Raw genomic sequence first — 25,003 nt, 5'->3', positions numbered from 1 at the left:
ATAATTAGTACAGACTTACTAATTATACTTACGCATGAGGAAGTCCTTGTTCCTTTAAAGGCAGAGGCTGCTGTCTGAGACTGTCTGGCACCACCTGAGTGTGTGATGGGTGTTGCCAGACTTCCAAACAGGTTGTGTCACATGAAAGTACCAGTATACATTTAGAGTTCCCCAGTTAGCTTTTCTGACAATGAACGAAACCTGGATGATTCACCAGAAGAGCCAGCTAATATTTTAAGCTCTGTTTCTTGTTCTGTCTCACATTTCTTGCCACGCATGGCTACATCCTGAGGCCCAGAATCGCTGTCCCCCATAGGGGGCATTTCCCCATCCCTAATGAGCAAGCAGCAGTCACAGCTTCTTACTGACCCGGGGCTTGGGTGGTGTTGGGCTTCTGGGGTTTTTATACTGTGATCTGAAAAGCAGCAGTGGAAAGGAAATGGAAAAAAAATTGGGAAATGTTTAAAACAGAGCATGGGTATTGGCTGGTTGCAGGAATGATGGCAGCTATGAAACTGTCTAGTGAACTGTGTTATGACCAAAATTACTAGAAATGGCATCTTTGTACTACATTTAGGAAAAGAAAGTTATTTGGGCATCCTTAAAAGTTAGGTTAAAAACCGTACACCAGGCAAGAGAACTGTAGCTTACTGCCTAGTGTTTCATGTCATTTCCTCTCTATAAGTGTCTTTTAATGAAAGAAATATGGTGCATCAATCTTCTCACAAAGTTCTGAAAATGGAAGTAAATTCTCTCAAAAGGTTAAATACTGCAACAGCATCAGACAGCCTTCAATGTGTTCCAAAGTAATTTCTCTCCCTAAAATAACAAAGTACCTTTTAATGTCAAGTTTGAGTCATGTTTTAACATACTTGAATTTTCAAGATCTCAAAACAGGAGTTTGACAGCAAACTTAATAGACGTGTGATGATTGCTTCAGGTATTGGGCCAGAGAGACCCCGTTACCCTCTCAGGGTTTGAGTTTCTCACAGAGGAGCCTGTCCCTCCGTGCTCAGCATGAATAGTAAATCCCTTGAGATTTGGGGACTTGAGTTTCAAGTCAATGAGAGACCTTCCAGACTTCCTTCTCTCTTTCTAGCAGAGCTCTCAGCAGAGCCAACAGCACTTCCTCATCTACCCTGTTCTTCTGCAGGGATATATTCGGTTACAGAAAACGCTGGGTTTCAATATGTTTGACAGGTCATTCTTCTACACAGTTAAAAAAAGGTAACTGATAGATGAGAACACTAAGCTGCCATGATTTTATTAAAAGTTAATGACTAAAAATCCACAGACATGTTCTGGTATACTTTAGACGGGTAGAAATTAGACAAATGATGATACTAAAATGTGTATCTAGAAGTGGCTGAACGTAAAACCCCTCTTACTGCATCTGTGTCAGATCACACAGTCCCTGTGCTCTGCCTGGCTTGCTTGTCCCCGGTGCTGCCGGCGAGCTCTGGCTTTCAGCAGCACCGCGCTGTCTTCACCGAGCGTTACAGAGACAAAAATGAAGTGCGCATTTCGGCTTTAAATATGTCAGCAAGTAGTGCAGTATTATCAGTGTTAATTTTTGTGCTTCTCTTACTGTTCCTGTAAAAGGTTTTCGACAAGTACTAAGGCTTTTTATGCATTGTTGTCCGCAGTCTGAGTAACTTATACTGAAGAAAAATAATTTAAATATTTGCCCAGATCCTCGCTATGCTGCCCTCCACACGGGGCTGAAGACTTGACTGGAGCCGTGCCGGGCGGAGCCGTGCCGGGCAGAGCTGAGCCTGAGCCCGAGCCCGCCCCTCACGGAGCTCTCCTCTCATGGAGCCCGCCCCTCACGGAGCTCTCCTCTCACGGAGCTCTTCCCTCACGGAGCTCTCTCCTCACGGAGCTCTCCCCTCACGGAGCCCACCCCTCACGGAGCTCTCCCCTCACGGAGCCCGCCCCTCACGGAGCTCTCCTCTCACGGAGCTCTCTCCTCACGGAGCTCTCCCCTCACGGAGCTCTTCCCTCACGGAGCCCGCCCCTCACGGCCGCCCCGCCCCGCCCCCGGTTCCTCCGGCCGCCAGGCGGCGCCGCAGCGTGCGGCGGGTGGAGGCGCCATGGCGCTGTCCGGCGACCTGTGGGCAGAGCTGCCGGCTGAGCGCCGCATCTTCTGCTCCGTCCTGCTGTTCTCGTGGGCCGTCTACCTCTGGGAGGCTTTTCTGGCGCACCGGCAGGTCAGTGGGGCTGTGGCGGGGACGGTCGCTGGCGGGAACGGTCGCTGGCGGGCCGGGGCTGTGCCGGGCCCGGCCCGGCCTCACGTGGAGGGTGGCCGGAGCCGGAGCCGGAGCCGGGGCCGGGGCCGGGGCCGGGGCCGGGGCCGGGGCCGGGGCCGGGGCCGGGGCCGAGCGATGTCACCTCCCTGTGGAGGGCTCGGCCCTGTCCCGCTGTAGCGGATGTGGGAACGCTCACCGCGGCGAGTTGGGTGAGTGCCGTGGGGTCAGCGGCGGCTCAGCACCCTCAGCTCGGTCCCCTCCCCGGGACAGCTCAGAGAGAGCGGTATGAGCAAAAACGAGGACACGCGTGATTGAAATGACGACGGTGTAGCCGGTGAAGGAAGGAGGAAGGAAGCGCCGCACAGGCCGTCGTTCTGCACCTCCCCGAGCAGGCGATGCCTGAACAGCCTCCGAGCGAGAGCCACCCTGGAAGGCACTGCAATCCCAGCCCTAAATCCCTATTGCCGAGTACAACAGCGAGGAATTGCCGAGTACAACGCCGAGGAATTGCAGAATACAACACAGAGGACGGAGTGTCCTTTCGGTCAGGTCCCGGCTGTCGCCTGCCAGCCGTATCTCCGTCCCCAGCCTGCCCACCTGGCAGGTTTAGCAGCGGTCACACTCCGGGGTGCTTGAGCCCTGGCATCGGGGACAGTGCAGCCTGATGCCCCGGACAGGGGAGAATGTGTTTTGAAGTGACAAAGTGACAGTTTTTCCTTAGAGAATGGGTAAGTATACTGCAACAAGACAGCTGAGAGAAAAGACTTTTAGTCTTAAAAAATGTTCATGTGGTAAGTTCTTTACTGAAAATGAAGTAGCACCTCAATAGTTCGTGCAGCCACTCCGCAGGTCTGTATTCTGGTGAAGTCACATGGTTTGCACGGGAGGATCTGGTGTTTGGTTTCAAAATCAGCTTAGTCGTTAACTGGTGCAGTAAGTAACATCCTGTGGAAAAATCAGTTTGTGTGATCTGTATTTGAACTATGCTAAATAAGTTGTTAAGCCGACAATTCAGTTCCTGGTTACAACATAATAATTATGCTTCAGTTTTATATTTAGAACTTGATAGAAAGCCAGAATTTAGGAATATTTATTCCTTTATGTGTTATCTTTTTGTTTCTTTAAACTTTCTGAGGTGGCCCATGTGATCATTTTATGTGTTACTTTTAAGTTTTATTTATCTCCTTTAAAATATTAGGTGTAGACTTCAAGTTTTGTCCTCAATTTTTCAGAGGCGGGTGTACAGAACAACTACACATGTACCACAGGAACTGGGACAGATCATGGACTCAGAAACTTTTGAAAAATCTCGTCTCTATCAGCTGGACAAAAGTACTTTCAGCTTTTGGTCAGGCCTCTATTCAGAGGTTGAGGGCACTGTAAGTACCTTTCATATGGTATTTTTCATGTACTCAAACTGTGAAGCACTTTGGTTCTTAGTGATCCCATTAGCTGCACCATTGGCATTCTGGTGTTGCGTGGCAAACACTGACATTTATATTCTGGTTTTGTTTGTGGCTGGTTTTGCTGCACAAAAAGAAGTAATTATTCAGAAAGCTTGTAATTTCTTTCTGTAGTGCTGAGTCACACTGCACAACTACATTGTTTACTTTCATTTTAATTATATTCTGTGATAGTTTCCATTGCAAAATAATTAAGCAGCGTGAAAGTTATTTTAAATTGTTAAAATACAGACCTTTCCCTGTGTTTGGAGGAATTTAATTTAATTTCTTTTTTAGATACAATTTAAGTAGAAGGTGAAAAAAACCAGGGAGTGTACCAATGGATACTTTTGAAGTGTAAGAAAAATTACATTGGGCAAGTAACATTCATATATATGAAAAAACAGAACCATTAAGTTAGAACAAAATATTTATGTGTGTGATTTAAAGTCTTAGGAGAAGAGAAACCTCTTCTAACTCACTCCTGAAATGCATTGCTCATCAGTAGCACAAAAAGGAATCCTGAAGTGCCTGGCATTGCAAAGTAAAATTGAAATATGATCCTACTTCATGGTGAGCCTAAGGGAGCATAAATGTCAGTTATGAAAGATAATGAAAATGGGATTGTAAAATAGAGTCAGTCATGTAGCTATAGAACAATGATGCAAACCCAGTACTCAGATTTATGATACCTCTTAAATTCCACATTTCCTGATCTCCTTTGTGCTTCTTCACCTGTACTTCAGTTCCTTTTGTATGAACTTGTAAGAAGGATGTTTTCTCAGTGCCATCTGTTATATTCCTCTTGTCGGGATTTTCAGTATGCTCAGTAGAACTCGAAACAATTTTTATATGAGTTTGAAAAGTTTTTGTGTTTCTGTCTGATTTTAGAGGCATTATTTCATTTGGAAATCAAAGCTGTTCTCTGGCAGTGGGTTGGTGGGTAAGGTGAGGTAGAACCACCTAGCAAGTGCAATGAGTTAAAAGGTTCTGAAGCTTTTGCTTGATTTCAAAAACTTTAGAAACAACAAAGGAACCTGCTTTGGTTAAAGAAAATATGCATAATCGAAATGAGCATCTTTTGCCACTGAATTCAGTGCCCTGCTGTTCAAAGACTTGAGTCAGTCTGTGTTTATCTGGGCCCAAAACATTGTAGCTACGAAATAAGAGAGACATGAGTTTGGACTGTTAGATGAATAAAGAACTGGCTGGAGAGCTGCATACAAAGAGATAAAGGAAATGGCTCCATTTTGAAGTGGAAAGCAGTGATGGCTCTCAAGGGTCATAATTAAAGTGGCTTTAATTTCTCTGCTGAGCTTTTAAAACCACCACGCTGGCTTTGGTCCTTTCCATCTCCTCCTGACACTGAAAATGCACCCTAAGAGTTAGGTTGTAAGAGTAAGCCTTTTCAAAATAAATAAATAAACCTCTGGTATTATCAATATGGGAAGGCTGCTTGCTTGAAAACTGATTTTTTATATATATATATATATAATGATGCATCACTTGCTAAGAAAGCAAACATGAAATATTTACAGGTTAAGGTGTGTGAGAAATGCTGCCAGGCTTGGCCAGGAGCTGCAGTGAGCACTTCTGGGGCATTTCTTTGATGGTGGTGTACCCTGAATGTTCACCCCCTGGTCCTTACAGCCAGTCTGTCAGGAGATGTTGGGAGCAGACACAAGGAGGGGACCATGAAGCTTTCCTCAAAATGATTGTAGCAACTCCAGTGCTGAAAGTGAAATTGGGGCTTTTCTGTGGGCAGGGAGCACAGGTGAACCTGTGCCCTAGGAGAGGCTGCAATGTGGATATGTCTGTGTGCTTATACAGCCACACACCAGCTTTAAGATATTCTTTATTTCTGTGCCAATACAGTGGCAAAGTCTACAGAAAATAGGCTTGGAAAGATGCTAGTATTTCACAGGAAAAAAATAATTACGTGCTCTCTACTTTCATAAAGTAAAAATTAATTATTGCCAGATATTCCAGGCTTGTTTTATCACTGTTAAGATCAGAGGGGTGGCAAAAAGTTCATTATAAAACTTGTCTTATTCACCCTTAAAAGGGTCTTATAATGCTGACATTTTAGTAGATTAAGATGACATTGTGTTTCATACTGCTTCTGTGGTATGTGGTTTTGTTTTTAAGATGATTCTCCTCTGTGGAGGAATTCCTTTTCTATGGAAACTGTCTGGTCAGATCTCTGGTCATGCTGGATTTGGACCAGAATATGAGGTAAGTAGGCTTTAAATTTCTGTGAAAGTATTTGGTCCCTACTGTAACAATAATTTTTATTTTTAAATTGGTATTTAGTTAAAAGCGAGATTTAGCTAACCTGTAATACAGTAAAAATAACAGATATTTTCTGGTGCACATAATGACTGCAATCAGTGTGTGATTCTGAGAACTGGTAACAGTAAATTAGCTTGCTTTTGAATTAGCTTACTAATTAAAACAGCCTTATATGTTAAAAACAAAGTCTGGTATCAGCTTGAGTCAAACGAGGTGGTGGGCTGGGTTTTTGGGAGCTCTTTATTTGGGTGTTTTCTTTTTCAATCCTAGAACTAATCCTAGAATTGATCTACCTGCATGCTAAAATGGTAAGAAATTTGAGTCTACTGCTTATGTTACCTTTATGCTGTGGATGAGGCAGGTATCCAAATTTGTGTTCCAAATCCTTAGTAAGCTATTATAGTGAGCAAGAATTAGTCATCATGAACAAGTTAATTCTGTGATTTTATCTAGCATCATCTTCTAACCAGTTTCAGTTAAACCACTGACCTAAAAGCCATTTTTAGCACCCAGAATATTTGTTAGTATGCATCAGTAAATATCAGGTGGTTTTGTTTTGTTTTTTAGATTGTTCAGTCCTTGGTATTCCTGCTGCTTGCAACACTCTTCAGTGCCATGACTGGTCTCCCATGGAGTTTGTATAATACATTTGTCATAGAAGAGAAACATGGCTTCAATCAACAGGTACTGCAGAGAGCACTGGTACTGACCACATTGGTTCAGATTAGACTGATCCTTTAATGAATGTGCAACACAAAATAATGGTTTGGGTCAGGCTTTACTAAGGGAGAGTGCATCTGCATGGGCTTGAGTCCATGTGGTTGTAAGGAGCTACAAGGAGAGCTCCTTTTTGACTGACTGTGATTTTCTTACAACACTGGCATTGCTGTCTGGCCATTTGTCTAAACTGAAGGGATCAGTTCACTAACCAGAATGGCATATTAATATTGACATTATATCACTGATATAATTTATTTTTTCTTTGCAGACGCTGGGATTTTTTTTTAAGGATGCTATCAAGAAGTTTGTTGTGACTCAATGTATTCTGTTGCCAGTGACATCCCTTCTGCTTTACATTATTAAAATAGGGGGAGACTACTTTTTTATCTATGCCTGGCTCTTCACATTAGTTGTTTCCTTGGTGAGTATGAGAAGAGGTTTGGGTTTCTTCCAGACTCCAGCTTACTGGGCATGGCTCAGCATGCTGAACACAGCTAAAAGGAAATGAAAAATCAATCTCCTGTGAATCTTATTGTCTACAAACTTTAACAGAGTGTCTTACTCTCAATGTACCTGATCAGGAATAATAGCTCCTATTAGTTGTCCACATTAATGTAAGATGTATCTAATTTAGTACTGGAGTGTCTTCATCAGCTGAAAGATAAGCACTGATAAAGCTTTAGAATAGGAACTGGAATTACAGCATGATGTGGTGATTGGCTTTCCTTTCTCTTTAGTACAGAGGTGAGAACCAGAACATATGCAGCTGATCCATGTTCCTCTTTCTCACTTTCCTATCACAAACTAGTGTTTTATTTTTGCTCTGCCTGCACTTTCCCATTGAGCTGTCCATGGAGATTTTGTCCTGAAATGCTACAAATACTTTAGAACCTGATATAATAGGGGTTGGTCTATCTTTTATAGACAACAAAAGCTAGAAAATAAAACATCTTGGCAGAGCTGCAAACTTCTGTATTGAAAGAACACTTAGCATTCCTGGCTCACTCTTCTCCTCTGGGTCCCCTCCACCTCTGAGGGTTAAGTGCATGCTTAGACAATTGGTGTGTTGCCACCTCACTGCAGCTTTATAGGATTTCAGGCCTTAATATGTTTGAACAGCCTTTGACATGCAAAGTCATCCTAAGAGGTATTAGATTTACCCTTTAGAGTCTGGTTTAGGGAAAAATTCCTGGTCCATAACTCTGTAATCAGAGTTAGAGTTGCATCTTCCTACTAGTCTGTTATGCCTGCTAATATCAAGGCATTACACAAAGATCTGAGCTAAAACCTTAAAATTAGTCCCCACATGCTGTATGGTCTGAAACACTAGTCTGGACTGAAAAGCTGATTCCTGCTCTATGAAATATCCTCTTACACTTTCTGTAAAATATCTGTAGAGTTTTAAGCCTTTAAAAATTACCATAACAAAAATAACTTATTTTTAGTGATATTTTATATTGATGCCCTTACTTGCTGTGACTTTGCAAAAGTTTTTCTGATTTTTGATTTCATTGGACTTTTTCAACAGTGCACATACACACTGTCAAAAGTCCAGGTACTTGTTTTCAGTGAAATAAAACATATCAAGATAATTTTGAAGTTTATGTTGATGTCCATTTGCCTCTCATGTCCTGTTCCTTTTTTTGCTAACCAGAATTTAAACTTTTAAAATCAATAAATAAAAATAATGTTGTGGTGATCCAGAGTGTGAGGAAAGGGAGTTGAGCTTTCCTTTCCATCACATTATTCTAGTTATTCTGGCTTTCTCAACTGGGCTGCAGCTGATGCCAGTTTGAAGAGCTGCAGGTGCACTGTATTGATGTTTTTAGGTCAGGGCTGTTAGTCATTGTGGAGCCAGAGGCATCAGGCAGAAAACTGCCTTAGTCCTGCAGACAGCTGGGAGACACAAAGAAAACAGGGGACATGGAACTTCTTGCCTCTTTTTAGACAGTCGTTTTGGAGGTTTGCAGGAATTATCCCACTTCTTCTGTCCCCTGGTTCCTTCATGTCTGCAGCTGAGTGTGAAACACTTCAGAGCTCTCCAGGACTGGTGAAGGGCGTGGAAGTGACAGCCTGTGACTGTCCTTGTCTCCTGCACTGCTCACACCAGTTCTGCTCGAGTGTGCAGGTGCTTTGTGCTCAGCTTGCTGAACTCTGTACTGGTCACCAGACAAGGCAGCCCCTAGAGAGCCTGGCTATAGATCCCACTTCATACAGGACTCTGCTTTGTCAAGTGTTTTTTTCTGTAGTTGTGCTCTGTTTTTGAACTTTTTGCTCCACTTTTAGTACTAAACATGTTTTCCTGCCCTGTTCTTAATATCCCCATGTGTTTGCAGGTGCTTGTTACAATCTATGCAGACTATATTGCACCTTTGTTTGATAAATTCATTCCACTTCCCGAGGGAGAGCTCAAGCAGCAAATTGAAACAATGGCAAAGAGCATTGACTTCCCATTGACTAAGGTGTATGTTGTTGAAGGTGAGCTTTTGTTATTTTTTTAAATAAAAAGGCTTTGTTATTTTAAATTTGTGGGGTTTTAGCATTGATTGTGGATGCTGTAATAGGGCAGTTGCTTGCATTGCTCAGGTACTGCAGTACTTGCAAATGTCTGTAGCATTTTCCTGCTCTTTTTCCCTGAAGCTCAGTGCACAGCCTGAACTCATCCTCTGGTTGGAAGCATTTTCCTGGGTCAGTGGAATGGAAATACACAGCTCAGTCAGCAGTGGAAGCACAAAAGTAGTCAAGATTATAATTTTAGAACTGTGAAACAAAGGGAATAGCTTTATAATTTTTCTAGTCTCACTTTAGCCTTAATTGCCTCAAAGTCCTTGGTAAAACAATTGAAAAAGTATTGAAAATTAAAAATGCTTATTTCTTGAAATGTTCATGGGGACGATTTCTTATGCTGGATGGTCTCACACGTTCTATTTGAGACTAATTTTTTTCATTTTCTAATACTGAATTTCTCATCTTTTTTTCTCTGGTCAGGGAATATAACATGGAGCTGCCATGTCACTTCAGTTCCATGTTCATGGAGTACTTTACTGTTTGACATTTCCACTATTACATATTTTGCTTCTGTCTGAACTTGATTTCAGGGACTTTCCTAAATTTTGTTTTGGCTTCATGTCATATTCTGTGAGGCTCTGAGGTGTTTTTTTATTGACTTTGTGAAAGCAGTATGAGATGGCATAAAGACCTAAAATGGTAACGTTTGCTGTTGGAGAATGTGGTAAAGGCTTTATCTAAAAGCAGTGACTCAAAACTTTGGACTGGCCAAGTGCTGCCAGTGTTCTGCCTCAGTGCTGCTCAGAACCATTGATACACTTGGGACACGTGAAACTTCTCTTTTCAGGCTTGAGAGTCAGTGCAGAGGTTTGCCAAACAGCTGTGGTTTCCCCAGGTGCATTGCTGGCTGTATCCCAGCTTTTAACAATGCTAAAAGTGCCATGAAGCAGTTGTTGGTACTGCAGCCCCTGTGCAGTGCCCTGCACTTTTTTCTGCAGCATGCCTGCTTAAGTGGCAGGGAGCTGCAGTGGAGGCTGCCAGACCTCCAAATATTGCCCCTCCTCACTGTCCCTCCAACCTTTTTTTTTTTTTTTTTTTTGTAACATTCTTAAGAGTGTTGAGCCAGTTCCCTTTTGAGATGGGGACTGAATGTGGGAACATCTTTTTACTGGTGTTTTTCTGCACTGTCTTGGCTCTTCCACCTCCAGAACTGACTTCTTGGTAAAATGTACAACCAAGTCCTTTACTTTCAGGGTTCATTCTGCAAGAGGCAAATTACAAAGGTTCCTTCTCTACCAATATTTAGTGAAGGATAAAGATTTTTATTACATACAGATGAAAGGAAACCTTGCTATCCTGTGGCTATCCAGATTCCTTCACTGGGAAGGGAGCAGATGCTGAGGCATCATACTCTGACCAGTCTCTTCCTCTGTTATTCTGTTGTGGTTTGGTGCTGAAGGTCACAAAGACCATCTACAGGTTGGCTTCCAATGGAACAATGGATATTTGTGCTCTGAGGGCTTTATGCACTTTATACATTTATACTCAGTCTTTTAAGGCAAGTGCCTTCCAACTTATCCTTTTCTGAAAAAAACCCCGGGGAATCCTCTTCTGCTCTCATAGAAACATCTTTTGGTATTGATATTGCAACAGCTTCTGTCCATAACCAAAAATAAGCTTTTTAATCAACTGAAACTCTCCACATTCCATGGAAAAAGATGAGTTCCTTGGCCCTGGGTTTATTGACAGCAGAAACAGTCCATGACTGACCTGATCTAGATAAAGGTAGCTGCCTATTGCAAACAAAAATAGTATTGAGGAACTGTGTTATCTGTAGTTCATCTCTTCTCCTTATCTGTTTCTAAAGTCTTCATATTTATCTGCTTCCCTTCATCTTTGCTGGCACATTTGAAATAATTCTACATAATTTGGCACAGGTTCTTTGCCTGGAGCAGTGTCAATGCAGAGTGCTCTTTTCACTCTAAATCTGAAATTGCAATAGAATTTGCTTTTCTTCTTGGACATTAGATGTCCACGACTGCTCTTATGGTTTAAGTGCTTTTAGTGATTACATGCTCCATTTCTCTATTGGAGTCATTACTTAGATTTTAGAATATGCTTCAGCTGCCAAACAGATCTGCTTGAGTTTGTCTACTGTTCATTTGAGGACTTTGAGAATTCCTCTGGAAGAATCTGGTCTGTGTCATACTGTACAGGCTTCAGTGCATGGGATTATTCAGATCATGCTCTTTAAATTTTCCCCATCAGGTTCTAAGCGTTCTTCCCACAGCAATGCTTATTTCTATGGATTCTTCAAGAATAAACGGATAGTGCTCTTTGACACACTCCTGGAAGAATATTCTGCTTTGAACAAAGAACCAGCAGAAGGAGAAGATGGTGAGAATGAAGAAACAAAGTCTAAAACCAAAGTGAGTTTATCTTCCATTGTGTTGTTTATATTAACTTCTTAGTGAGATATTCCCTTGTTTTTTCTAATGTATTTTAAAAGTCCTGAGTAAGTTGATAAAACCCAAGCCCAATGATTTCAACACCAAAGTATGCCTGGTTTGCTGATTGGAATCTCTGGGGCTGTGTGATTTATGCAGATAGCACCAGAGACTGTAAAAATCCACAGGGGCTTTAGCAAAACATTAGTTCCCTGCATGTACAAACTAGATCTTCCCTATAATTCTTTGAATAAGGGACCTGTTCAGGGTTTTAGCTCATCTTCTTCTCTTGGGACTGCCATACCAAAGCTTCCCTTTGAAGGAAGTACTTTTAATTCACATTGTGCCATTTGTGTGCCTTTTACTGCATGCAGAGTTTTTTGGTGCAGGAGGCACAGACCCATTGCACATGTGCATCCTCCCATGCCCTGTCAGGAGCAGGATGGTGGCCTGGCACTGGCCTCTCCTTTCATATGCAGCTGCACATCATGAGTCTGCTGGAACAGCTGTTGTGGCCTCAGAGGAGTATGGAAATGACTAAAGCTAATAGAATACTTCCTAAATAACCTGGAGAAGTTACTCTGAGAAAAACAAATGGCCTTGTGCAGCCAATGTCCAGACTGTTGTTCAGTCCAGCTTCTGTTCCTTGACACCATGTTAATTGTGCCCAGGGTTTTGTTTGGCAAACACTGCAGGAGTGGGTGCTAGAGGAGGGGATGTGGAGCCCACCTGATCTAGTCATACTGAGAGTCTGTGTTCCATTTCAACAGGTTCTTCAGCCTTTGTGTTTGCTTCTGACTTGCTAATGGATCTTTGAAGGTGCAGATAATTCATAATTACAGCTTTAAGGCACATCATAGGGCTTTTTAAAGAGGACAGTTCCTTTAAAGAGGAACAGGACTGCCTTGGGTGGAAGGCTGCATGTTGAGTGTTGAAGGAAAGTAAGAACAGGGCTTTGCTCTCAATTCTCCTCTCAATGTCTGCAGCTCTGAATATGTGTTTCCAGTGTAATGCTTTGCTTGAGTAAAGAAACAGGATGAGAAGGGATAGGAGAGTGTTTGGAAGGTAAATCTTCCAGTGTTCTTTCAGGCTTGCATCAGCATGTCTGCATACTTAGAAATAAGAGAACACCACCTCATAGTAGAAATCTTCTTAACCTTAAAAAGTTACATTTCTGTAAGTATCTTCATGAAAAAGGCTCAGCAAGAAATTAGTTGTGTGTTTCTGGTATTAGAAGGGAATGGCCAGATCTAGGGACACTTAAGTGATCGAGGAAAAAACAAATGAGTAAGAAATTTAATTGGTTGTGTTCAGACATACCTGATATACTTGTGCTTTGTTATTCCCTCAGAATAAGAAACAAGGATGTAAAAATGAAGAAGTTCTGGCTGTACTCGGTCATGAATTGGGTCATTGGAAACTAGGTCATACTGTCAAAAATATAATTATCAGCCAGGTAAGGTATTTTAAACTGGTTTGTTTGTTTGTTTTTCCTGGAGCATCTCTAATTATAGCTCTTTCCAAATGCCCTCTTCCAGATTTGTTAGTGTACATTCACCTGATACACTGTGTGACAGAAAGTTGGTCTGGATCACAGCCATCCTTCTTTTCTGTTCCATGTGTTTCAATAACAAACAATATTCTGGCACCTTCCATTTTACTCTAGAAAGACCAAACAACCACATGGATAACTAATCACCCCCTGTAGAAAACTTGGTAAGGCATGATGCTGCCTCTTGGCTCTGAAAAGCCAGGCAAGCACAGTGCTTGTACACGACACTGCAGAGCTTAGGTGGAAGCACAGATTGTTTCCAGGAGCAGAAGTACAAACCAGCACAGACACGTTTTGTTTGGCTTTAAACTTTTCAGAACCTGGGCTTAATTTCAAGGAGATGGGTTCTATCCTGTACACCCTCCTCACTTCTCTTCTTGCTTTTTCATTTCCCTTTATTGCTTGTGTTTTGCTCACTGACAGAAAATAGTGGTTCTTCTACGGTTGCATTTTCAGGAAGCAGGTAAAGACCAACTGTTTGTTCCTCTCTGTATATTCGGGTATTCAAAAATAATCTACTTGGTTTTTTGCAGTGGCATCCATGTGCAAATCTATAATGTGATGTTATGTAATGACTTATCTTAATCAAGAATGTTTTTTCTTTTCTCCAGATGAATTCCTTCCTTTGCTTCTTCTTGTTTGCTGTGCTAATTGGTCAGAAAGAACTCTTTGCTGCATTTGGTTTCTATGACACCCAGCCTACCCTGATAGGCTTGATGATTATTTTCCAGTTCATTTTTTCACCTTACAATGAGGTAAATTGTTTTCAAGACATAGACACTGAGGTGTCACCTATTTAAATAATGATTTTTTTTTTGTCAGGGGAAGTTTGAAATTTCTAGGGGCTATATTGGGTGTCTCATTTTGATAATCAGGCTTAGGGCTGTATGTTGGGTAGCACTCCCAGTTTCATTTGTGTGGCTTGGATAAAGCTTAGTGAGATCAGTCTGCAGCCACAGCAGTGTGTGGGATGTGGGAAGCTAGATGTGCTAGTATTTAGTGGCACTGAAGGAATTTGCAGATAGCTGAATTGTAAAATCATTTTTAATGCATTTCTCTCTGCAGGTTCTCTCATTTTGTCTGACTGTATTAAGCCGACGATTTGAGTTTCAAGCAGATGCATTTGCCAAGGAACTTGGGAAGGCTAAAGATCTCTATTCTGCTTTGATCAAGCTAAACAAAGATAATTTAGGATTCCCTGTTTCTGACTGGATCTTTTCAATGTGGCATTACTCCCACCCACCCCTTTTAGAAAGACTTCAGGCCTTGAAAGATGCAAAGCAAGAGTGACAGCAATGATTGCTGGTTCAGAGACAGTGCTTCCATCTCAGAAGCAAAGTTCAGAGCTGCTTTTTAAGTTGTTTTTTTTAATGGATAATGCAAATTAAGTGCGCTGTTAACAGCACCACAGATCTGAGTATCCTGAAACAGGTATTAAATTATAAATGACTTATTTTTAACAAAAACAAAACCGTGGAACTTCATTTAGAAAAAGTGTTGGGTGAAGACCTTCCCCCCCACCCACCACACTGACTTTTATTTCCATATCATAGTATAGACTTTTAAAGGAAGGGAAACAAGTGTAGACTTCAAAGCACCTTTTTCTTCAGTTTGTGTATGCCTTGAACATTGTTTTTGATCCTTTTTCTGTTCTCAGCATTCTGTGAACCTTCCCAGTCTCACCCTCTTCACAGTGAAGAGGCTTTGGGTGACTTGATTTCCTGTATAATGATACTTGTGTTTGCCAGTGTGTTTTAAAAAGCTGAATGCAGCTGCATTCATGTCTGTCATAATGAAAAATGCTACTTAATAAAACCTTCCTTCTCTGAAGTGTGGGAAGAAGGATGAATTATAGCTGAGGAAATGTACCATGTCTTCCTTGAAAATGAGCCCTAGGTGGTATTTCATAGCTTTATAGTGGGATCAGCTGTTCCTATTGCCCACAGTGCTGCTGGGGGTATGGAAGGATGTTATAGAGAATTAGAACAGGACCCACACGTTTGAGAAAGTTACTAATTCTCTCTTGTTCTCCCTTTTTCCTTCAGCTCCTCCATTTTTGTTGTACTTTGCCTAGATTTTTTGTGTATATGGAAGTGTCCAGTTGCTCAGCCAGTGTATCAGAGCCACACTTTCATTCTGAGGAGGTTTATCCTCCATTCCATTGAGGGTTTTTCATTAATAAGAATCCAGCTGAAATAGCAGTGTTGACATACTTATTCTTCACCATTGTTCTTATATATAAAAATTCTTACCTATAAAAGCCCAGGACACAGCTTGCCCATGTGAGTTACTGAAGAACAAAGTGGGTAAATGTGGAAATGGCTTTGGCATTGATTATCTCAGACTTTTCTGATGAAAAAATAGGATTATATTTACTTTTGTTGAAGTAAAAATAAAATAAAAGTTTGCATGTGCATATAAATGTTTTAACCAGCCTGAATATACATACTCCATATAAAAATCAGATTTTCTATCTGCAGTAAATTTAAAAGTTCTGCTCAGCTCTGTACAAAGAGAAGTCATTGAAGCAAATTGTCATTGTTTCACATGTGAGAATATTCTCATATATTTTATTGTTAAATTACATTTGTCTTTCTGATCATAGGGAAAAATGCCTTATAAGATGATGGGCACAATGATGTCTTGGGTGAAACAAGATGTTGCTGAAAGCCCTTTGTATGCCTTATTCTAATTGTGTTTATACCCCAGCAAATACGAAGCTAAACTATAGATATGGATTTAGGAGGCAGTTTTTCAAATCTGGAGAGCCTACATTTGTCATGTTAACTGTATTTAATAAAAGGCCCTCAAAAATAAAAGCATCAACTTGAATCTGTCAATTCAGAAGAATAAATAACTGTGTCAAGTTTTGAATGAGATGTTGGCTGGTGTAAAGCTATGGAAGACATGTTAAGTGTTCTTTGAGAAAATAATTTGTCTCATCCATTAGATAAAACCTAATGCAAAAATGAATTTTCTGGCTATTTCAGAAATTTGAGTAAATGCAAACAGAAGGAGATTAAAGTGCAAAGAGGAAGGAAATGCCAGTTCCTATGGAAACATGCAATACTTAAAATACCTATTTCACAGGTGAAGATAGTGTTCTTATAGAATTAGATAGTGTTCATTTGCCTGTTACTTCCTTTTCTCCCCTATCAGTGTTTAGTTATCTCTGCAGCTCTTCCAGCTGGATTTCATATGTAACTACTGAACAAGAGATCAGAGTTGGTTCCATTCTGCTCCAGTTGCTTCTCAGCACTGCAGTTGTCAGTGTGTGCTGCTGAGCTTCTACCTGCTGTGCATTTCTGCTGGGCATCTGCAGTGCATCAGCTGCACCTTGCAGACCTTCTACAGCCTCAGATTGCTTCCTGTCTCCCTGAGAATGGTCAAAATTACATCTAAATCTTCCTGTGTAACTTCTGCCTTCCCAGGCACCTAAATGCTCCCAGTGTCTGTAGAGCTATGTGATAAGCCAGCACCAGCTTCAGGGTAAAGTAATAAGTCTGCTTAGACCAGCCACCCTCCCTTCCAGGGAATGACCAGTTTTAAGGAAAAAAGCAAGAAAATGAGCAAGTGTGCATTTAGTTTTCTGCTACCTTTAGCAATTACTCTTCAGATACCCAAGGGAACACAGAGCAGAACATCTCTAGCATCTATGGGACTGCTGGGCATTCATCAGCAGAGTCCTGTCCAAAACCTGGAGCTTCAACTTACATTTCCTGCCTTACCAGCTTTTTCTGCTGGTCTAAGTAAAAACCTGAGAGAAGACATGCTGATGAAAAGTGCCTTGAAAGGTGACAGGACTAAAATGGAATCCTTTGTGAACGTGAAGCTTGATGTGTCTTGGTAATGTGTGCTGGCAGCCCGGAGCCCCAAGTGCCCTGGGCTGATCCCCAGCAGGAATGGGCAGGACAAGGGAGGGGATTCTGCCCCACCTGCAGAGCTGCCTCCAGCTCTGGCAGCCCCAGTGAGTCCAGAGGAGGCCACAGAGATGTTCCCTGTGGTGGATCCCCTCTGCTCTGGAGACAGGCTGGGAGAGCTGGGGTTGTTCACCTGGAGAGAAGGCACCAGGGAGACCTTAAGAGTCCCTTCCAGGACCTAAAGGGGCTCCAGGAGAGCTGAGAGGGACTTTGGACAAGACCCTAGAATGACAGGACAGGGAGGGATAGCTTCAAACTGAAGGAAGGTAGATTTAGATCAAATATTGTTTCTTTACTGAGGGACAACTGGCACAGGTTGCCCAGAGAAGCTGTGGCTGCTCATCCCTGAAAATGTCCAGGTTGGACAAATGAGCTTTAAGGTTCCTTCCAATCCAAACCATTCTGCCATCTGTTTACGCACGGCTGTTATGGCCACAGTGCTCATTACTGCCCTGGGTCGCCAGCAGGTGCTGCTGCTGTGGGCCAGGTGTGCAGGCTGGGGAACGCCGTGTGCGGGGCCCATGTCCATTCAGCGATGAGCGGGGCCTGTCCCCGCTCGGGGCCCGGAGCGATGAGCGGGGCCTGTCCCCGCTCGGGGCCCGGAGCGATGAGCGGGGCCTGTCCCCGCTCGGGGCCCGGAGCGATGCGCGGGGCCTGTGCCCGTTCGGGGCCCGGAGCGATGAGCGGGGCCTGTGCCCGTTCAGAGCCCGGAGCGATGAGCGGAGCCTGTGCCCGTTCGGAGCCCGGAGCGATGAGCGGAGCCTGTGCCCGTTCGGAGCCCGGAGCGATGAGCGGAGCCTGTGCCCGTTCGGAGCCCGGAGCGATGAGCGGAGCCTGTGCCCGTTCGGAGCCCGGAGCGATGAGCGGAGCCTGTGCCCGTTCGGAGCCCGGAGCGATGAGCGGGGCCCGTCCCCGCTCGGGGCCCGGAGCGATGCGCGGGGCCTGTCCCCGTTCGGGGCCCGGAGCGATGAGCGGGGCCCGTGCCCGGTGGCGGCTCCGCGGCCCGGTGGCGGCTGCGAGGACGACCCGCGAGCTGCAGGGGGCGCTGTGGCGCAGGGTCCTCCCGCGGGGCTGCAGCGCCCCCCGCTGGCGGCGGGGCCGCCCCGGTGCGCGCGCGCGGCGGCCCGGATGTGACGTAGGGCTGGGGCCGCAGCCCCCGGGCGGCTCCTTTGTGCGGCGGGGGCGATGTTGGCGGGCGGCAAGAAGGGCGCGGAGGTGGCGGCGGGCGGCGAGGCCGGGCCAGAGGCGCCGGTGCCCCCGCCCGCCGCCGCCGGGGCCCTGGGCTCCTCTTCGGATAGCGGCGGGGCTTCGGAGCGCACGCCCCGCAAGAAGGAGCCGCCGCGGGCCTCGCCTCCGGGCGGTGTGTCCGAGCCGTCGGCCGTCGGGGCCACCCCTGCGCCCGGCGCCGAAACCACCGGCATCGCCGAGACCCCCGAGGGCCGCAGGACCAGCCGCCGCAAGCGAGCCAAAGTAGGTGTGGGGCGGTCCGGGTGCGGGGCCCTCTGGCGCCTGGTGCGCGGCGCGCCCCGGCCGGCAGGCCCCGGCCCTGCTGGGCCAGCCCTTCCTCACGGCGGCCGGGCCCCGGCCCTGCCGCTGGGCTCAGCACGGACCGGGCCCTGCACAAGGGACCGAGGGCTCCGGTGTCGAGAGTGCCAAGGACAAACACGCGGGCGCGCAGGAAGCCGCATTGACTTCAGATTATGATCGCGATCCCCTGTTGTCCTTAGCCCACCTTCGTGGGCTCTGGGGAGGTCTCGTGCCCTGTCATAAAGGAGAGCTTTCTGCTGCTGTTTAGGAACTTTTTGCGGTTCCTGACAGGATACTGAGCAGTAAAAACACCCCAGATCCATGGCAGTGCATTGGAGCGCTCGTGAGCTTACATTTTATCAGCAAATTCTTTTGTTACCGTGGTATATGGATGCAGCCTCTCGAGGCTCATGTGTATGGGATAATGCTGGTTTTGCAGGCTTGTAAAGGTGATGGCCGTGCTCAGTCCACTGTTCTTCACCTTCCCTCCATTCATATTGAAGAGCCGAGTCAAGGCTGTGTAAGGGTGAGATGTAGCAATGAAATCTCACAGCTGTAAAAGCTCTCCAATAGTTTGGATCTGTAGTACGTAATTCTCATCAGAATATATGAGAACATTGCCTTTTTTTTGTGACACGTGACACCTTTTATTGGAAACCTTCTTTCTGAAGATATTAAAGATCTTGACTGTTCCTGGGATTGGGGTGTTTGACATGGAAGCTGAAATTACATTTTTGGAACTGTTTTGTCCTGTGGCATTGAGTGTGGCTCTTCAGAGCCGTTATGTGATATGATCTGGACTGGTCCTTCACTCATAGGAGCTGTCGGGCAGGTCAGTCCGGTGCATCTTTTAAATCACAATAAGGTAGGCATAGACTGGACGTGAGGAAGGCATTTTTTACAATGAGGGTGTTGAGGCCCTGGCACATGGTGCTCAGAGAAGCTGTGGCTGCCTCATCCCTGAAGTGTTCATGGACACTTTGGACAGGGCTTGGAGCACCCTGGTCTTGTGAAAGATGTCCCTGCCCATGGCAAGGTGGGAATGAGATGGATTTGAATGTCCCTTCCAGTCCAAACCATTCAGTGATCTTCAGAGGCAGCATTCCTTCTTTATAGTGGTCTGTTAACCAGTAGGAGTGAGTGCTCTGTGAGGGCTGTGTGTTGGTGTTGTTTCTTTGCACTGACAGTACCCATCTGTAAAGGGTGTTTGTCTCCTGTGGCACCATCTGTCACATCTGTCACCTTGAACACTCAGGCCACCATGAGGTCACCTTCCCATGAGTGTCTGTGGTGTGAACTTAGTTTGGCAGGGTATCTAGGTTAAAATTAATCTAGAGAAAAGCTTGGGGTTTTTTATTGAACTTGATTATTTTTCAAAAGTTGTGGAAGATTTAAGGAAATGGGAGACTTCAAAGGGCCTTTGGACAGTAATTGTGTGTGGCTTCAAATATCCCTGGTCATGTGTGGATGTGTGCTGAGTGATCACCTGCTTCAGAGTGAGAGTTCACAGGAGGTCCTGGACATGCAACAGGGTGAAAAACTGAATATGCTGGACATTGTGGAATGTAAATATTTAAAAGATAGCAGGTCATGGAGTATGTTAGTGTCTTAAAGAATCCAGGGTTTCCTGTACACGGGCTTCCCAAAGCTACTTGGAATTGTGTCCATTATTGCTCTTTTTTAGTGGCTGAGCTTGGACTATGAAAGAATTTTTTCTTTTGGTGAGAAATCCAGAATTGTTTTTGGTGTGTCCTGGTGGAAGCTGACCTTTTGGATGTTGGAGGATCACTAGCTACTTTCTGTTTATTTTTCCCATGGCTGCATTTTGAGAAGTGCTCTTTTCCTTTCCAGTCAGTATGGAAATTCAGTAGTGGTATCCAGAACTTTCTTACTTTGGATTAAAGCTTGGTTGACTAAGCAATGTGAGATGCAGCCTTCCCAGGCTAGTTCTTGGGGTTTCCATGTTCCTTCAAGTTGGAGTGAGTCTTTTTGGCTGGTGATTTTGTTTATTTTTACTGGAGAACAGTAACAGAACAAGACATATGTGGCAATAAAGATGGAGGTGATGAGGGGAAGGGATGTTTTTTGTGTTGAGCCACTAGTGTGACCATTCTGGAGAGGAAATAGCTGTGAGCCTCTGTACCAGGACAAGATTCCTTGTAAGCAGGAGACCAGACAGGGCACAGGTAGGATTTCTGCAGGAAATCTGGTGTAGCTTCTGGTCGTCTGTGCTTAGCAGATGAAGTTCAAGTTTGAGCACGTAGAGTGGACACAGAGAGTGCCTTTTATCCCTTGGCAGGGATGTGAAGGAAAGGAAGAAAACCAGAAAGGTTAAATGATAATCTAACACATAAACTGGGCTTGGTGTGAGTAGAAAGCTCCTACTATAGGGTGCTGAAGATTTTTTTTAGGTGGAGGCAAAAACATTTGGAACTTCTTAAGCTTTGTTGCATTTTATAACATAGTATCTGCAATAAGAGTCTGCATAAGGTAACTCAAGCCTTTTCTTTAAACTGTAAGCAATTTTGTTACTTGCAACATTAGTGTTAGTAGCTTGACTTACAGGCATCTTCAGTGTGTTTATGTTCTGTTGTGCTTTTCACAGGTCGAGTATAGAGAGATGGATGAGAGTCTTGCAAACCTATCAGAAGATGAGTATTACTCTGAAGAAGAGAGAAATGCTAAAGCTGAGAAAGAGAAGAAACTACCCCCACCACCTCCACCAGCTCCTGCAGAAGAAGAGAATGAAAGTGAGCCAGAGGAGCCATCTGGTGAGTAGAGAGACCTCTGAAACTGTTTACCTGATTTGTTAACAGAAGTTAGGTTGGGCTGGGTGTGGCATCATGAATCCCATGTCTGGTTTCAATCTGGTTTTGAATAATTGTTCTACAGTGTTTTGTTTGCTGGCCTCATATGTGCAAGGAGGGGAGAAATGCAAACAGCCTGGTAAAGATAGGAATATGCATTAATGTAATTCCAAATGAAGCCAAACCTCTTGTGCTAGATTCTCACAATCCTTATTGATTTGTCTTTGGAAGCTTATTGAGCAGAATAGCCTCCCTGGCTCTGTGCTGCCACACCTGCTCGTGTGTGAGCATTCACTTACTCCTCAGAGAGAAAAGAGGTTGGGTTTATGGGGGATTTGTTATTAAGAAGAGCAGATTTAAACTACTGTGATTCCTGTGGCTTTAAGACTAATATTAAGTTCTGGTTGGATACTGTTTGCTTAAATTTCAGTGTTTATCTTCTTAGCTTAGACAGAGCTTCACTTTACATTGAGAAGTTTTTTGGTCAGTCTTGTTCAGGGGGCAGCTTTTGAAATTTGCAGCAGTACCCTGTTCTTTACCTCCACTGTGTTTACAGCTGCCACCGTTAGTGAGGTGTGTTGGTGGGGTGTCACTCAGCTGGCCAGGTCATGCTTTTGCAAAGTTCAGAGTGAAGAATTTCGTGTGGTAATGTGTGTAGTAGCTGGTGTTGAACAAGAGCTGAAATCTAGCAGCTCAATCTTTGCAGGTTCATCACTGATGTGAGTCACTGTTAGTCTTCAGTTATCTTAGTTTTCTTTTTGGCTGGCAGGTTTGAGAGCATAGGACTGATGTTAGCTTGGGGATACCTACCTTCAGTTGCAGAAAAAATACTAAAAGCTGTGGGTGTGTTTTATCTCTTATGATTTGCCATTGTAACCTCTCCTTGTTGCAGCTCTTGGCTCCTGCCTTGATACAGGAATACTATAGCTCATACTGACTGAAATACTTGCAGTGATAAAAATCCTGCCACCCCAGTTGTAGCTGGTGTAGCAAAAATGAAATTTTAATACGTGTAATTAAGCAAGGTTTTTAAGCTTACTACTTAATTTAGCTTAGACATTGTGTTTAACCCTTGAGTCCTAGTATTAAGACACTTTTTTATTTTTCTCAGATTTCATTTTGTGCCTCTGAGTATTGAAACCAGTTTGAGACATAATCAGTGAAGTACAGTGGAACAGGTTTTGTCCCATGAAGGAAGAAACTTGGAAGATGAGCACTTTTGAGTCATGCTGTTCTATACACACAGCAGCCTGTTAGACAGTTATTTTGCAAGGACTGTGTTCAGCCATTTAAATAAAACTAATTTTCAAGCAGGCTGTATCTAGCTGCCTAAAAATGAGTAGATTTCAGGTCATCATATAATTTCTCTATTCCTATAAATTCTGTGAATATGCATGAAGCAATAAAGTAGAAAGAAGACATTTCAAGCTGTCATTCTGTAGCTAGTCTTGCTGTAATTTTAAAGGTTTTTGAGACTACATATGTTTGTGGATCTCTCTGTTTTTGTCTTTATTAATATAGGTGGGGAGAACATCAGGTCATCTTATGCTGGCTGTTAAAAGTGCATTGAAACTTCTAATTCAGCCACCCTTTAGAAGGAGGAGGCAGCATGGAGTGCTGTGTATAAAAGCAGTGTTTATAATTGAGGTTTTCCCTCTCTCTGTCACTTTGAAGGAAAAATTGAAGTGTTCAATAAGAAATATTAAATTGGACAGTAATACTAGAGTAGGATTGCATACTGAAAATCTAGGAAAATTTTAGTTAGCCTGAGTATTACTGTTAATTTATTCTCATTGCAGACCTTAAAAAAATAATTTCTGTGTTTAAAGCCTGTAAAAATGCAGGTAATGCAGTAGAAGCATAAAGTTGTCACATGACAGCTTTTGAGCTGAAAAACCTGATGGTGCAGCTCCAAAATGTGCTGGTGCCAGTGTGTGGTGTTTCCTCAGCCTGTGCCTACAGACAGCTGGCAGTGAAGGGGATTACTGAGTGTCACAGACAGGTGACAGCACAGTGCTGCTCTTCCCTCAGTAGGTTCCATTCATGTGTTCAGCTTGGGGAATTCCAGGTGTTTTGGCTGTTACAGTCTGGATTTGTAAGGTATGCTGCATGCTATTGCAGAGCAGTTTTAAAAGGTGGGACAGTATTTCATGGTTAAGGTAATTTTCTTAAAGTACCTCTTCTCTTTTTGCTTGAGGAATATTTGTCTAATAGCAAAAAGTTTCCAAACTCCCTTTCAGTGCTGACTGATGACATTTGTGTTCTTGATTGCTAGTATCCCTTTTGGAATCAAGGAGATTGCTTCTTTGTTTTCTTTTTTTTTTTTCTTCCCCCTCTAAGAATCTTTGTTTTGTTTTTCCTCACCAAATTGGATTTTCATTTTTAGGACTACAGAAGATTTTCTTTACTATCTCCTGGCCTTTTAGTGTTGTCAGTATTCTTACTTTGTGGTAATCCTATATTTTTAGGTACTATTTGCCAAGGAACTGAGTATTATCAATATTAAGATCAAGGGAATTATCAAACTTAGTGATGCTTTGTCTCTTTATTTTATCTGACTTGTCTGTTTTCCTAAATAAATTCAGTATTCTGTGATACCTGTGTGCAGCTATTCTTAATTTTGAGACATGAAGTAGATTCCTTTGTGTTGTGGACCTTCTTCCTCATTGCTCTTCAGCTCATGGTCTGTTATTCTGTTGCCTTTGAGCAGATTCTGCTCTCACACGTTCTGTTGGGCTGCAGTAGTTTGATGTTAACAGGGATCAGCAGTTTGCTTGCTGCTAGCTCCTTTACAGCTAGAACCTTTCTTCCAGGGAAGGAGAGGCAACCTTCCCTAGCAGGCCTTGTTTCCACATTTCCCTGCTCAGACTGAGTAGCATTTACAATTGTGTCCAAGCAATCAGTAATAGTGATGACAAGAGGAAGATTCTGATTTCTTTCTGTAAGCTGAGAGCAATTTTTTTCCCCTCTGCTCACTGTCAGTTTTAATTCAGGGATTATGAATAGACTGAAGTCAGAATCTATTTAATTTCTTAACTTATGGAAGGCACAGATTAAACTCTTATTGCAAATTAATGGCCTATGCTTGACTCTAAAAATTCATGTTTCAATTGTGTTAGTCTCTCCCAGAATGGAAGCAAATCTTGAAATGTTCCCTGCAAAATAAAGTACTTGCAATGTAGATCAAGTAAGGAATTCTATCTTGCTGTTGCAGATATGTTTATTCACAGAATCATAACTTGGGTCTTGTGAGGCCTGTCAAAATACAATTATTTGTCATAGTCTTACCATGAGGTTTTTTTTATTTCCCTGCTGACAGACTAATTTTATACAAGTACTAACTATGGCTTCTGTGCTGTACTGAGGGAAAATGTCTGTCTTGTTTCAGTTCCTATTTTGTTTTATCTGTAGATGTTTAATGTTGTGGCATTCTAGATTAATCCAGTTTAGCACAGTATGGAAACATTGTTTAACTTTCTATGTCTTGCTTTAGGGGTTAAATCTGTAGCTCAGATGAAATTCTTCTCAGTTAGTGTGTT

At 43.4% G+C, this 25,003-nt stretch overlaps 2 protein-coding genes across 3 annotated transcripts in view; both read left to right on the top strand.

Annotated features, from left to right (window-relative positions):
* The first annotated feature begins 1,796 nt into the window (after positions 1-1,796).
* Positions 1,797-16,029, top strand: ZMPSTE24 (zinc metallopeptidase STE24). The gene is made up of 10 exons (XM_014881236.2): positions 1,797-2,210; positions 3,482-3,628; positions 5,840-5,926; positions 6,551-6,667; positions 6,972-7,124; positions 9,040-9,181; positions 11,480-11,640; positions 13,010-13,114; positions 13,822-13,965; positions 14,276-16,029. Exons 1-10 carry the CDS (start codon positions 2,094-2,096, stop codon positions 14,498-14,500), a joined length of 1,398 nt encoding a protein of 465 aa, XP_014736722.2. The 5' UTR covers positions 1,797-2,093; the 3' UTR covers positions 14,501-16,029.
* A 2,271-nt stretch (positions 16,030-18,300) lies between these two features.
* KDM1A (lysine demethylase 1A) overlaps positions 18,301-25,003 on the top strand; it is a 28,350-nt gene continuing 21,647 nt past the window's right edge. For both annotated transcript variants that reach the window (XM_088178478.1, XM_014881238.2), the window contains exons 1-2: positions 18,301-18,600; positions 21,263-21,428. In XM_088178478.1, coding sequence (XP_088034604.1) covers positions 18,316-18,600; positions 21,263-21,428 — 451 coding nt within the window. In that variant the 5' untranslated portion in view covers positions 18,301-18,315. The remainder of the gene's footprint in view (positions 18,601-21,262; positions 21,429-25,003) is intronic.

This window comes from Sturnus vulgaris, chromosome 24 (assembly GCF_052056855.1).
Source record: "Sturnus vulgaris isolate bStuVul1 chromosome 24, bStuVul1.hap1, whole genome shotgun sequence".
Taxonomy (NCBI): Eukaryota; Metazoa; Chordata; class Aves; order Passeriformes; family Sturnidae; genus Sturnus; species Sturnus vulgaris.
This window is presented reverse-complemented; position numbering and strand designations above follow the sequence as displayed.

What these genes read in the sequence shown, in the direction of transcription:
- ZMPSTE24 (XM_014881236.2), top strand. Translation starts at nt 2,094, where the DNA reads ATGGCGCTGTCCGGCGACCTGTGGGCAGAGCTGCCGGCTGAGCGCCGC. An exon ending in TCACATTAGTTGTTTCCTTG is followed by an intron (nt 7,125 to 9,039) that starts GTGAGTATGAGA and finishes ATGTGTTTGCAG; the next exon opens with GTGCTTGTTACAATCTATGC. An exon ending in TAAGGTGTATGTTGTTGAAG is followed by an intron (nt 9,182 to 11,479) that starts GTGAGCTTTTGT and finishes TTTCCCCATCAG; the next exon opens with GTTCTAAGCGTTCTTCCCAC.